At 40.0% G+C, this 15,039-nt stretch overlaps 1 protein-coding gene across 1 annotated transcript; it reads right to left on the bottom strand.

Moving 5' to 3' along the window:
* Nucleotides 1-233: 233 nt before the first annotated feature.
* RBM24 (RNA binding motif protein 24) lies at nt 234-12,859 on the bottom strand. Its single transcript, XM_072603921.1, has 4 exons — nt 12,177-12,859; nt 10,923-11,046; nt 9,212-9,266; nt 234-3,278 (listed from the first exon to the last, which is right to left on the bottom strand). Exons 1-4 carry the CDS (start codon nt 12,342-12,344, stop codon nt 2,918-2,920), a joined length of 708 nt encoding a protein of 235 aa, XP_072460022.1. The 5' UTR covers nt 12,345-12,859; the 3' UTR covers nt 234-2,917.
* Between the last annotated feature and the right edge of the window lie 2,180 nt (nt 12,860-15,039).

The following is a 15,039-nucleotide window of genomic DNA, read 5'->3' as shown; positions in this document are numbered from 1 at the left end:
TCTAGCACACTGAGAGAATAAAGTGACTTGCTCAGCTGGCATATATCTGCATTTGAATTCAGTTCCTTCTGACTTGTTTTGTATCTAATTAGCCAAATGCCTCTAATAAGAACCTAAACCACAGTTATCATATGATAGACCATTAAAAGGCTTTCAGATTCTAAAGTGATACAATTCTGAATGTGATGATCATGATGGTGATAGTAATAAAGAAAACTTCAGATCAAGTTCCATAGAATTCAGTTTCTTATAGTTAATAAAGCACAAAATGTTGGATATATCAATATATAAAAATTCAATATATAGTAGACATTGTACAGTTAGAGGAATGTTTTAACTTTAAGGCCAATGAGCAAAGCAATTTCATATTTACCTGGAGACGCAATTTAAAGTCCAATTTTAGAAGGAAACAGAGTACTACTGTAGGGATGATGCTGGATTTGGAGACAGAGGACCTGCACCAGGGTTCCCAGCACCATCCCTGAACTATTTGTGCAATGCTGGGCATATCCTTTAATATCTGTTTTTCAAAAAAAGATGGGTTTGGATTTAAAGACTTCTTTAGTTCCTCATAGTTAGAAATTTATTATCTCGTGATTTCTTCTTACTGTCTCCCTAACAGAATTCCTAAAAGTCTGCACCAGAAAATGGCATATTTCACAGTGTTTTTAAAGGAGTCAGATTATTTGAAAAGAAAATCCTAACCAGACAGCAGCCATCTAATTGGAGACTAAGTTGTTTATTACCAGCACCTATTTCTTTGCTTACTAGACTCTCTATTTTCCTCTGTAAGAGTGATCTCTTTATAGCCAATACCATTATAATGGAACATATCTACCTATCCAAAACTCTAAGCACCAGTTGATACCCCTCCCCCCTTCTTTAGTCAAATTCAATGTAACAAAATTTCAGAACCAAAGAATCTAAATTAGCATTCACTACAATAGGATTTGACTTCTCTCAGTAGCTAAGAACACTGTTGTGATAATAAGTTAATGAAATTTATGCCAGTGTACCAAAGCCAGGACTCTAGGAAGCTGTGTGTCCACTAGGCATTTTAGATATAAATCACAACTTGACTCTAGTTAAAAGGAGACATTCTTCACTTTTATTGCATAATTATAGACAATGCAACAGTAGATTTTAAAAATTATATTTAACGTAAGTGAATAGTTTAGAAGATCTGAAATGTTATAAAGCAATATACATACTGAATAAATAATATGCACAGGAGAGTCATGTCTACATTACATAACACTGGCTAGTATTTTGAATACTTAAAATAAATCCAGTGAAAATGGATAAAGTCCATAAAAATGCTATCCTGTCTTCCCTTGTATGAAATTGTTCAAGTATAAAAAGTCCAATACAGTGTAAAATATTTGATTTAGGTTAAGAATAAAAATTGCAAGTATTGTAGTTTCACAAGAAAAATGTAAAGCAGCATTTTAAACTACATAAAAATAGTGGGAAAATTAGACTAATCAATTGCCAGGAAAGTAGATCTACATGAGCAAAATACTGAAGAGGAAGCAGTATGAAACTAGCAACACATTCTGTAAAAAACCTAAACTCTGTTCATGTAAGAGTACCCTCTCATACAGTGCACATACTGAATTTAAATAAATCTAAGTCAACATCTTTAGCTGAATAGGTTAATATTTAATATGCTACATCTAAACCTACTAAATAATTTATGCCATGAGATGAATACATAATTTTACAGTGTCACATCTAAAGTTCCTTTCTTTAGAGTGCAGCATCGTAAAACTTCAAAATAAATATTTTTAAATAGCATTACAATTAAGGCACAGTATAAACCACATATCATTAACCCTTGAAGAACTGTAGTTTTAGGAACTTTGTTGTCTTACTGAGTTCGCTAATAAATAGTTTTAAATAAGACTCTGTAATAGATACTGAAGTCATATAAATCATTTCAAAAAGGAAAAAATAAATTTCCTTAAGACAGTTCTCAAAGGTTCTGCAAACTTCTTCCTGCCTTTATTCACAAGCCACGAGTCAATGTAATAAATAGAAAGAGAAGGCTGTTGTAGTAAAGGGCTGATCCTATTTCAGAATCAGAATAGCTGACACCAGCAGTTAAAAGTTTCCCAAAATTGAAACAGGATGGGGAGAGGGATTAGAATGTGACAAGCTCATCAAACAAGCACAAGTGATGTGTTCTTTCCAGAACTGTCTGTGTTATTGATTGTCTGTACAGCTGTTGCACCCATTAATTCCACATCACTTGCTCCATAGTTCCACTCATCCAGAGGACAGATGAGAAAATAGCTTTGGTGCCTGTCCACCATTTTACCAACCGGCCATGCTCCTCAGGATTGTTCGATGCCCATTATGAGACAGCAAGAAAATCACTTTCTTACTTGAACAAGTTCTATAGGCCATAGTGAAAACTAGAAATGACAGTCAGTGCTTTAATTATTTTTAAAAATATGTTTTAAATGTTATATAAGCTACATATTGCTCTCTCGGATTTCTTTTCCCTGGTTTAACTTTTTCAAAACACTTTCTCATTTGAAAAAGGCAGTTTGCTTCCCTGATACTATTAAAAAAAAAACAAAACCCCAACAAAAACCCCTTTATTTTATTTTGTCAAATGAAGTTCTATTGTTACTCCTATAGTTTTTTTCATGGCAGTGCATTGTTTATTCAGTGTCTCCTGGATTGACTCCTGAAACTAATTCCTCCCACTCCCCTGGCCCTCACCCCTTTTTCCCATAGCAACATGATTCGAGTACAAGGACAGTGGAATAAAAATCTCCTGATTTGCAGTAGCATAACTTTTCTTAAAGCTGCTTAGTTAGTGTTAACCACCTTATTATCTACTTAAAACTGGAAGGCTGGGGGAAAATAGAGAAAGAAATTCAACTCTCTTCAGATGGCTGGTCACTCATTATTGCATTCGGTCTGCTTGCAGCTGCTGTGGCTGATACTGGCCAAATGCTGCTGCTGCTGCTGCTGCTGCCGCTGCTGCAGCAGCTGTCCCAGGTGCTGCCGCGGTGACTGGTTGCTGCACTGCATAGCCATAGCCCCCAGCAGTGACATATCCTGCAGCAGCTGGAGATGCTGCATATGGGTACTGGTCATAGGCTGCTGCCGCTGCAGCTGCTGCAGCTGCTGAGTATTGTGCATATGCAGCTCCAGTATAATCAATGTAAGGTGTGGTGGAGGCAGCAGCTGCTGTAGGTTGGACATGTGGAATTACAACTCCAGGCTGCACAAAAGCCTGTGGATAAACATAATGGGCAGGTATCCTGTTGAGAAATAGAAAAGCAAGTCAGATCATAGTGAGGTCCAGTGTGCAAAAGATCTGTTGTTCAGAAGTAAAACAAACTCAAAATTTAGTGGTTATTATGAGCATAGGGTTGCCACAATAGCTACATTCTAGCAGTCCAATGAATGCACTCTGGCAGTAGCCCAAAACATATGTAGTGCTCAGAGAAAGGAGCCAACAATAACTAGTGCTAAGCACATCATGACAGTATTCTCATTTGTATTTGTTTACTCAATACCACCAAATAAGAATTAATAGCCTCATCAAGGGAATAAGTCAAGATTCAGGATTTTGGCATTCAACTTAAAGACATTTAATAAATGCTCTTGACTTAAATATTAGAATTGGACTTTAGAAAAAAATTAAAATCACTCCATAAGAAAAAAATTCTGGCAATTAGAAAAATTCTCAGCTGCAAACATTGGACTTTTTAAAAGCACCCTGTCATCAGTTAGGTCCAAAGGATGAGAGCTATTTTGCCAATACTGATTCACTGAAGGAAATTTCAACCAAATATTTAGGCAGGAAAATGGACCTTGTTTAATTATCATGGCAACCCTACTTAAAATTGCTATGCAGACTCAGCACACATTAATTTCTCTGCAACCTCAGTCACCCTTATTAAAAATAAAAAAATAAAAATAAAATGCAGGCGACAAAAAAAAGTTTAAAAGTTCACAGGTGTGGTAAACACGGCAGAATCACACTTTTCAAACGAACTGTAGTGCAGCTCACTCTATCATAAAAGGCTGTTGTGGGAAGCTACAGAAATGCTATTAACATTCATTGCAGTGGTTCCCAAGTAGATGTGCAGCACACTATTTTTTTTTGAGGATAAAATTTGTAAGGACACAAGGGTCAATCAAACCTGTTTGACTATCAGGCAACTGATGTCAGCCAGCTTGTTTATCTCTATGCAAGACAGACAGTGGGGTTGGGGGGAGGTGATGAGGTAGAGGGGGTAGGAAAATGCATCTAAAATATAATAAAATATAAAATATATAAAAATAAAATAAAGGAACTTTTAAGTGGTTTATAAAATGATATCTAAATTTAAAAAAAAACCCATTTCTTTGCACATTCACTAACTCTTCATTTTCTTCTCCAAATCAAAGAAGATGTGGCTTTGTTCATTTATAGGCATGACCACCCCATTGGTATGTACTTGCAGAAATGAAGTCCATTATTACATAATACTATATAAAAACTGAGATATAGCCTGTCAAGTGAAATCGAGCACCCATTTAAATTATACACAAGGAGCATACATTCTCCCATCTCACTTACAAAGTTAAAGCTCATGTGATTTTAAATCACATGATTAAATAAACAAGTTTGAGCTAAAAAATGCGCACTTCAATTCTTAATACTGAAATTTCATTACTCCTTACCTAAAATATACCTACAAATATATGACCTATTAATTCCACCTTTGCATAATATAACCACCAGTGGAAAATACTCCAGAAATCTTAGAGACATTACACCAGAATTCCATCCAAAATTTAGCAAATTAACAAAACCTATTGAAAATTCAAACAACGGTTGTTTTTAAACTTGCTATTCAGGAATCCTAATGTTAGAACTCAAAACCTAGGAAATTAGATTTGTATTATTCACCGTGCTTTTTCCAGAGTTTCTCTTAAACAACACTCAGAGGAGACACCAATGCTAATAAATATTTTTAGAAACACCGAGTTTATTACAATAGTTATTCTATGCTACACCAAAGCACAAAAAAGCTTATTCTAATGGTGACAATACAGTGAATTTTATTAGACTTGTAGTTCCTTCCCTATGCCAACACAAACCACGTCATCATGGATTCTGGAGGACACTTAGAGATATTCTTAACTGTTTGTTAGGAACTAAACACAAAGCCCTGCCCATACACTCTTATAATTTTTTCTAAGTTAAGTAACTAACCTCACCAAAAGTAACAGGCGTTGGCATTGTGAAATGTTATCCCTCTAGATCTCTCTCTCTTTCTCTCTCTCTCTCTCCATTATATCGGTCTCTACCAACCCTTCACTATCATGCTATTTTACATGGATGATTGACAGCACAGGCTGCAGTGGGGCTATTTTTGATCATGTCATGAGACAAGGGTTTCAAGCAGAGTAAAATGTCTTTATAAGGCCAAAGAAAACTCTGCCGTATCTGCTGCAAAGGCCAGCAAGCATGGATCTCACTAATACTGAAACATTAACCCCACTGAATTCCTAGAGGCCTAAAGCTGTTGAAGCAGTGACCAGGTTGGCATCTTTGATTAGGTTATTAACTTGAATGATTTCTGCTCTGGGGTTTGAATTTGTGTCATAAGATTTGCTTTTTTCTGCATTTGCTTATTAACTTTTTCTCTTTTAAGGAACAGGGATATGTCCAGTGAATTATGTTTACAAGGAGAGTCCCATAGTGTCCCAGTCTCTGGAGATAATCTTTTCCCACTGAGAACAGCTTTTCTCTGATTTGATTATGCCAATGAGTAAGTAAACTTGTCTTAACACATGCCAACAATCTGCATCAGATTGCCTGTGAACAGCGAGTGAGGGAAAATAGGAGAATCTGGACAGCATATGAGTAACTGTGGCATAAAATCATTTAAGACTGGGGGAAAATTTAAACTCTTTGAAGGCAGGGACTGTTTCTTTTTCCATTTTATTATTATTTTTGTAGCCCCAGTACTTAGCACAGGACCTGGTACATAATAAATACTTTATAAGTGCTTGTGGATTTGAATTAGTCAATACATTTGAATCACGAACATTTATAGCCTGGGAAGAAGGTAAAATTGAATAGCAAGGAAGCATGTTTGCAATGGTCTCCCCATGAGGAGAACCCCTTTTCTAGGCTGGGGAGACTTTACATGAGGGTGGTAGACTTCTCTCTGGCCATATTTCCGCTACTTCTCTCCTCCAGTTCAGTCTCAGAAAGCAGAGGCTTAGGAGGTATGGCAAAAATGAAACAATGCACACATTTCTGGCAACCATCTTTTGAACTCTGGTATTCCCAACCCATACACTCTCACTGCTACCTCTCCAAGGGCCCAGGAAGAAAAATCTTCCTTAAATACAAACCAAAAGAAGCTTAACAAAACTTTGTTCTAAAATTAAACAAAGTAGAACAAAACACTCTTCTGTGGAGTTCACACGTTTCCACACCTCAGACGGCTGTCCTAACTCGTCAGGAGCTTAGTGTTTAATGGTCCACAGGACACTTGAAACTATTTAAATGTCATATAAAAATGATAAAGTTATTATTACTTCAAACTATACAACCGATAACAAAACCTTCTTTTACAGACATCAGCCAAAACCATGTACCACTTATCCATATTTGAAATAACCTCATCTGATTAGGTGTAGTATTCAAGTGAAAAAAAGAAAACAAGCTTATTTTCAATTTAAGAATGCTTGAATAGCAAAAACTCGCTGAATTAAGAAGACTAATTCTACCTGGAATCTGTATCCTTTGCAAATAAGAGCTTAGCACTGTGTCTGGCACATAGTGGGTGCTTAATAAATGTTTATTGGATTGGATTAAGTGAAGCTAAATAGAATAATTTATTCAGTCATTAATAAGCAGCTTTTACAACTAATAACTACCAGGGAGTAGCTATTATCTAATACTAGATATAAAAAATAGAAGTTCATAACTTGAAAATGTGTTGCATTTAAATTTTCCATGTAGCACTTTCAACTCAAGTTCATTTTGTTAATCTTCTGCTCAAGAACTTTCAATGGCTCCCTACTGCCTAACACATTAAAACCAAACTCTTCTGATAGACATCAACCTCACCACAATTCTGTCACCCACATTTGTTTCTCATGACTTCCCAGCATTTGCCATCTGCTAAGATCAAGTTGGTTTCCTTACTGCCACCACAAGAACATGTCAGGCTCATTCCCACTTCCGCCCCTTTGCTAATTTGTCTTCTCCACCCCCCCACCCTGAAATGTCTCCCTTCAACCCATCCATTCAAATTCTACCCATTCTTTAGGATTCATTTATCCCATCATCTCCACAGAGCCTTCTTCAACACATAATAACCTTCCTTCTTTGAGCAGACATGCTATATAATTTAGCAGTTTGTTATATCCTCAATGATTTAGGAGTGTTAGTTTTGTCTCTGCACATAAACTGTAAGCTTTTCGAATGTACAGAACATGCCTTATATGTCTCTGTGCTCATCCACTGTCTAGAAGAGTATGGTATACCTAGTAGGCTTTAAAAATTTTTTACTTGGTTAATATATTTCAAAATGATAGACTAAGATCTGTCAAATTATGACAAATAATATCCCACAATTCTCTATTACTTATGAGTAGAAATGCTAATCACATGCACAAGAAATTATATACATATATATAGTTCATTATTTTTGTTGATCTCCAAACTATTGTGGAAGATCATGGATGAGTGGCTATCAGTATAACAAGGCACTTTTTGATTACTTCATACTTCTCTCACTTATGTTAAAAAAAAGGAAGTTTAGGTAGAAAGAAAAAAGAGTAGGTCCTTAGCTGATAAAGATGAGGGTTAGAAAAATAAACTAAAAGTGCAACTTGTCAGCTGATTCATTCTTGTGTACACCTGGAAGCACAGAAGGCACAATGAATTTGGCAGCCGGATTCCAACACTCCAGGCCACACATATGCAGTAAAGTCAGATTAGGCATTAAGAAATCATTAGTTGGAGGGCAATGCTCCTTAAACAACTGGTATGTTTATAAAACTTAACATCTGGCATCCACACAAGATGCTAGGTGCAGTACAAAGAATGCAGAATACAGTCACCAGAAAAAATTAGCTTGGGTAGTATCAGTACTATACACTGTCTGGAAGAGGAGGAAGCAGAGAGCTAAGTTACAGAACACTGCTGATCACAAAACCAAGAGATGCAAGAAATACAGGTAGGCTTCCCCAAAGTTAGGTGTGTGAAGTAAATGTTAGTGCTAAGTACTTGGAAATAGTCTGATGACTAAATCTGATGGGAAGAATTAGCGCTCCAAATTAGAAAAGCCTAAGCAGACATACATTATTAAGAGACAGATCCCCATACCCATCAAAAATTAAAAAAAAGAAAAGAAGAAAAAAAATGACCCCCTCCCTCCGGGAAACTAGAACATGCAAACAATGAACCGGTTTTTTTACATAGAGAAGTCACACATTTTAGCACTCACTACAAAAATATGGTTAAAAGGAAGTCACAGGCTACAGCTTAAAAGCAAGGAAAAAAAGACCCTTTGCTCCCCATGGCAAAGTCAAAGTCAATAACACTTCTCAACACCACCACCAAAAACCAAAACAAAAAAGAGCTCCCCCCCCCCAAAAACACTTTTCACTACAGCTCTTTTCAATTAAAAAAAAGCACACGTTTAGCTATCAACACCACTTCATTACCGTAATAAAATAAAGCACACGGAGGTCTATTGACTATGATGAAAATAAAACAACAACAACATACATGCATCGTTAATCACCATCTTAGCTTGTGTGTTTGAGTCTACTGGTTACAGAGTTTAATTCCAAACAGAACTATTCCACATCTTATCATCATATCCTTCTGATCAGTTAGCTTAACTGTATACGATCCCTGTCAGATTAGAAAGAGATAAATAACATTGAGACAAGCTGAAGAATTAGAAGATTGATGGGGGCACAGTGGTCTTGTACACAAGTCATACCTCCTTTTTATAATCATAAGCTCAAGAGGTGTCTGGATTGGAGGACTGCATACTTGATCACATAACTTGACTCATCTAAAAACATAGTATCACCATCAAGAAGCAAAACAGGTAATTTTTTTAAAAAAAGAGAAATCAGGAAAACTAAATGGCAGGATGATATTGTCCATGTGTGACAAAGGCAAGGCTGACCGATGTACTTTGGAGAACCTGTTTGATTGACTTACCCAAAAGGTCTTTGTATAAGAGCTGGGTGAAGTTGTTGAACACCAAAGGCAAAACCTAACAACAAAACATATTACATTCTCTATATGAACATTCCAACAGCTACTTATTACTGCTATACATAAAATATACAGTGGCAACTTTCATTTTATATTTGCATTAGATACACTAATTTAAGTCAAATAAAGTCAAGTAATTTAATAAAAAGGGAAAATCATATTTGGGGAGTGGGAGAAATTGACAAGCTCATATTTAAGCAAGTGTTTTAAAGTTTCATATGGCACACTAGTTTGAATTTTGGCTTAAAAAGAAATGTTTGAAAATGAAGACAAGTGACGGAGCACTCACTGTGTGCAGTTTCACTGACATGAACACCCTGTAAAAAACCTCAGGAGATGCCACAATGAAGAGTGCTTATGAATTAAACAAACACAACAACAGTTCTTCATGTTGAATTTTTTCCACAAATATCCTTATCCTATAGCATCCTAAATTTAGGAATTTCAATATTTGTAATGCTGTGTTGAACTTAGTATATATTATTCCAATGGTCTATATGAGTTGATAGTCAAAGAATCATAGATTTGGAGCTCAAAGAGATCCCAGACTCCATCTAATCAAACTCCCTCATTTTACAGATGAGGAAACTGAGACCTCAGGAGATAAAGTGATTTGCCCGAGGTAACATAGCTAGGAAGTTGCCAAAAGCAGGCTTAGAATCCAGGTCCTCTGAGTCCAGAGTCAGGCCTCATCACACTCTACCATACCACAAGCTGATTTTATAGATAAAAACTTAAAAAAAAAACCCAATGAAACAAATTCTCTCTTCTTTTTCTAATAGGTGTATACTCACAATGTACTGAAGACAGACATTTTGTTTTTCTTTTTTTTTTCATTTTGTTTTATTGAAAAATAGATCCATCAATTGCTTACACATCAGTTATCTACTTCGTGTTAGTACATGGAGTCACCTGTCATTGTTAAGACAGGGAAAAGTCTTTTTGAGTACGATGTGGATTGAAGTAGAAATCTGTCCTCAAGATTTTAAAACCTTATAATCTATGCATCTAAACATAAAAATTTGCTTCTTAAAATTACATACATTATATCCTTTACTCTCAGTTATCCATACAAATGGAGGAAGGCAGAGTTTCGAATAATCCTGAATAGCAGATTATCAAATAATCACTTCTGCTTTATAATACACAAGGTGTTTCCCCCCCTCAGCAGATGTCCTGTATTACTTATGGTTTGTTTAGGCTAGTACTCAGATTAGTTTGCATTCCCCAAGCACATGTCAAATGAGAAGGGAAGCAGCCCAGAAGAGTATTAGGTAGACAGGTGTAGCCAGCCTGGGATTAAAAATTTGGCACAAATAAAGGACATGTTGATTGTGTCTGCAGATAAATGAGAAGAATAAACTGCTATTGCATGTTATTCATTTATGAGTAAGACCTATAAATCTGGGTCCATACAAAGCCATCTTGGAATAATATTTCTTTTTTATATAAGATAATACTTTTACAAACACTTCTATGTGTTTGCAAATATGGGAAAAATTGTTTACACATATCTTCATACTTATCTTCAAAGTGAAAAAATGTTTCCTTATAGAATGACCAATTCTATAATAAACCAACAGGTTCTGGAGAAGTTTCTTCTATTGAATCAGAGACTCTCTCTTCACAAGTACCGGAAAAGACTATTTCTCACCTGGTTGCATGATCCTGGGTTTTGCCCCCAAGTATGCCAGATTCACGTTGGCCTTTCTGCCATCAATGATTGGGTTGGGATCCTTACAGGCCCTTTCAGCAGCAGCTCTGTCAGCCATGGTGACCTTAGCAACATACATACACAGAAATGCTACAAATTAAACCTGTGAAGGAAACTTATAGAACAGTCACACTCGGGCATTCGTTGTTAAGCATTTCTTTATCATGATCCCTTTCATTTCACAGAAGGGGGGAAACACCTTCCTGTCGGCCTGCAAAGCACTGCCCCCTTGCAAGCAGAGGTTTGGAATCCTGATCTTCCTTGTCTTAACATTCCCGCCCCCCCCTCCTTGCCTGGCACTGCTGGTGGTCCCCATTCTTAGGCCAGGAAAAACACTCGTTTCAAGTAAACGGCCCATTTAAGAGAGAATAAACCTTCCCCATCAGCCTCTCCCAGAATACGCCGTTCGATGTTCTGCATGGGAGCTGTGCGACCTCGCTAACTTTAGGCAACTTACTGACCTTGATTGCATAAGCAAGCTCAACCCTAAAAAGGATGCCCCCCCCCCCCCCCCCCCCCGCCTCATAAATGGTGCTTTGGACACCAGCCACAAGACTCGGTGACATTAAAGTACTTTTTAAAAGGTTAAATAAAAAACAGGGAATGGGGTGAAGAAGTTGGGACTGGGAAGGCCGACAGACAGGCAGCAAGCAGCAGCTCCTTCGGAGTGCCCTCTCTCTGACCCAATCGGGATCGCCAGGAGATCAGCATACTTTTCCAAAGCCATAGGGCAGTTAAACTTGCTGCCATCAACGTAGGAAAAGCCATTTCCCAGGGTAGCGGTTCCCGGTCACCAGCCTCCTCCTCCCCCACCGCCCCCTCCCAAAGAGGATCTAACTTTTTTTCTTGCAACACTAAATCCCCCTAAACACTACAAAAACAGTTTCCACACTTATAATCCCTAGAGAACCCCAAGAGGTTCCGGAGATTGGCCTTTCCATTCTCTTTCCCCCTACTCCCTCTGGTCGAAAAAAGTTTCAGCTCAGCCTATTCCATTAGCCTTGTCTTCCTAGTCCACTCCCCGAATCGCCGGCTTCCTGGGCACCCCTAATTCCCTCCTACCCGACGGGTATCCCTAGTTTCTTCTGGCAGATGGGGCTCGCCTTTGTTCTCCCTTCCCCCTCGCTCTCAGCCCTCCTCTCCAGCTTCAAGGTCTCTGGTCCCCTCTCCCACGAACTTCCTCCCCCTACTTACAAATCCATAGCCCCGGGACTTCCCCGTCTGCCGGTCTGTGATGACCACCGCCTCTTCGATCTCGCCAAAGACCTCGAAGTACTTGCGCAGGCTGGAGTCGGTGGTGTGGTAGGGCAGCCCCCCGACGAAGATCTTGGTGTAGGTGGTGTCCTTCTGGGTGGTGTGCATCTTCCCGCTCTCCCCACGGCTCCCGCTCGGGCTCCGGCTCGGGCTCGGGCTCCGGCTCGGGCTCGGGCTCCGGCTCCGGCTCCGGCTCCGGCAGCGGCGGCGGCGGTGGCTGCTGCTGCGGCTCTGGCTGCTGCTGCTGCTGCTGCTGCTGCTGCTGCGCCGCCCCCTCCGCCCCTTCGTTTCCCTCACCCTCTCGAGTCCAGCCGAAGCCAAAGGCAAGCCCGGCGGGGAGGGGGGAGGAGAGCTGGGCAGCGTGCGCGTGTGTGGCTGTGTGCTAGTGTGAGTGTGTGCGTGCGCGCGTGGATGTCGGGGATGGTGGGCGTCACAGCAGCCCCGGGGTGAGGGTCGTGGGGGTTCCCAAGTGGTCCGTAGCTGTGCTCCACGCTCGTCTCCCGCTCCCCGCTGCCGGCCACAGTCCAAACTCTCCTCTTTTCCTCGTTCCTCAGTTCTTATTAGTTGACTATATGGGCATACGTTTATGCATACGAATCCATAGAGATATATTTTTTCAAATACAATCTATTTCCACTCACCCGGCAGGGAGCCCGAAAGGAGAAGCGAGGTACCCCTCCACAGGCAACAGGGTGGGCGGAAGGGGTGCTTTTTATCTAAAAGAGATCTCCTGGGTGGGGGCTCGGATCTTCCCCCGGGGTGACCCTGCTGAGTGTCCAAAGACCCGCAGGAGCCGGCGGTCACTCAGACGGCTGCAGCCACAGCGGTGGGAGAGGCGTTCCGGACCGATGGCACGCCGCGGACTCCCTTCTCCCTGTCGCCTTCCTCAGGCCCTAAGAGCGGGATGGTCCTGGGTGTTGAGTTACTCTCCACTATCTTCCTTCCCCTCCCCTCCCATGCCGAGGGGTCGGAGCCCGGCTGGGGAGGGGGGCGGGCCGGGCGCCTGCGATTGGCCGGGTCCCCACCTGAAGCAGACACCGCCGCCCCCCAGCTGTTGCGAACAGCTGCTTCTCCTCCTGCGCTCTCTCTAGCTGCCCGGGCTTGGCTCGGGAAGCGAGCGCAGGGCAGAGTCGGGGATGATGGAGGGGCGGGTTCGCGCTCTGTACTGGCTGCTCTCACTCGTCTCGAGCCACGGTTTCACGACCCGGCCTCATCCTCATAGCAGAAACTGGGGCGTGGAGGGCAGAGCCTTGTTCAGAGCTGTTTTGGTTTCCAAACCTGAGAAAAAACATATGGAAGCTAGAGGCTGGCTGTGCGTTAGAGACTTTAGAGAAAGTCCCCACAGTAGCTGTCCGGTTCTGTGTGCGTCTGTGTTCTGAAGCTTTGGGGAGTAAGTCCTCCCACTCCAGGCAAGGCAAAGGAAGTGGCTGTGTCTGCCAACAGAATCTGGGGGTGCGAGGGAGGTATTGAAGGCAGCAGGAAGCGATTGACAGTGTAGAGGTAAAACTGGGGGAGGCATGGCTAAGACAGAAGCAGCTGCTGTAGAATGCTGAGCGCATAGTAGGCATTTAATGAATGTGGCTACTTTAACGCAAACAGCTACTGAATCAAATGAGTAAGGTAACAATGTAGTTACCAATTGCTATTTTGAAATTCCACAAAATGAAGGGTTAGCAGAGCAGTCATCCATATTTCTACCTATACACCAAACTGGTGGAAGATTTTAAAGTTAAGCTCTCCTCTCTTAAACGAAACCGCAAGCCATTGTCCGTTATTTGGTAGTTTTATGGTTTAATTCTGGTGGTTTTAAATGCTACCTGCTACCATTTTATTATGCCATAATGGAAAATGTTTTCAAACTTAACTAATGAGGTCTATTGCTAGATTTCCAACAGGCCGCTATGCCCTCTTTATACTTCAGACAATAATACATGGCTATCAGTGCACCAGGGTGTTTTGAAACAGTTCTCCAGCTTGTAGAATTTATTATTTTTTTTTATCAAGAATATGTTAAATCAGGCCATAAAACTATTCTAGTCACATTTGATATTTGTGAGGAAATATTTCATGTGAGCTGAAATTTCCAGATCCCACTGCTGGGGTTTAGTCTGTTTTTAAGTTACTTTCAACAGATTGTACTTTGGAAGCTAGTACATTTTGCTGCAGTTTGCTCATTTAGAACAACTAATCTAAACCTTTTTTAGGGATAGTGTACCAAGACATCTTAACAATAGACAGAAAGGGATAGTTTCATATTTGCAAAGCTTGTGAATGAAAATATTCTCATGTAATTTAAACGAGCTCAGTGGGTCTATGTCTCACTATGCTTTCTCCTGAATGACACTGTTCTTTGAAATTATCTTATGTTTACATATGCTTATGCATTAGGAAGTATAGAACAAATCAAAAAAGTGATCTAAAATTTTATTAAATTTGAGATGGATTTTGGAGGCACAACATGTGCTTCTGAACAACCATTGCATTTTCATAGAATCTCAGAGGCCATCTTGTCCAATCTTTATGTAAATAAGAATCTCCTTTGTAACATCCATTCATTATAAGTGAGCCTTTGCTGCAAGACCCCCAAGGACAGGGAACTCACTATCTGTCAAGGCAACCCATTCCATTTTTAGATAATTCTAATTGCTAGGAAATTTTTTCTTATACAAATTTCAATTTAACATTGACCTCCTGGCTGTTCCATGAACAAAACCCTCAATCTCTCCACTTCGTTCTGGGCATTTGCTTTGTCTCTCATACCTGGAATTTTCTCCCTCTTCTACTCCTACTACTGACCCCCTTG

The sequence above is a fragment of the Notamacropus eugenii genome, chromosome 4 (assembly GCF_028372415.1).
Source record: "Notamacropus eugenii isolate mMacEug1 chromosome 4, mMacEug1.pri_v2, whole genome shotgun sequence".
Taxonomy (NCBI): Eukaryota; Metazoa; Chordata; class Mammalia; order Diprotodontia; family Macropodidae; genus Notamacropus; species Notamacropus eugenii.
Note: the sequence above shows the minus strand (reverse complement) of the source record. Positions and strands in the feature narration are given on the sequence as shown.

Coding starts and splice junctions, on each gene's coding strand:
- RBM24 (XM_072603921.1), bottom strand. CDS start 12,344: ATGCACACCACCCAGAAGGACACCACCTACACCAAGATCTTCGTCGGG. Junction 9,267..10,922: donor ACCCAGGATCATGCAACCAG/GTGAGAAATAGT, acceptor TTTTGTTGTTAG/GTTTTGCCTTTGGTGTTCAA. Junction 3,279..9,211: donor CTTATACAAAGACCTTTTGG/GTAAGTCAATCA, acceptor ATTTCTCAACAG/GATACCTGCCCATTATGTTT.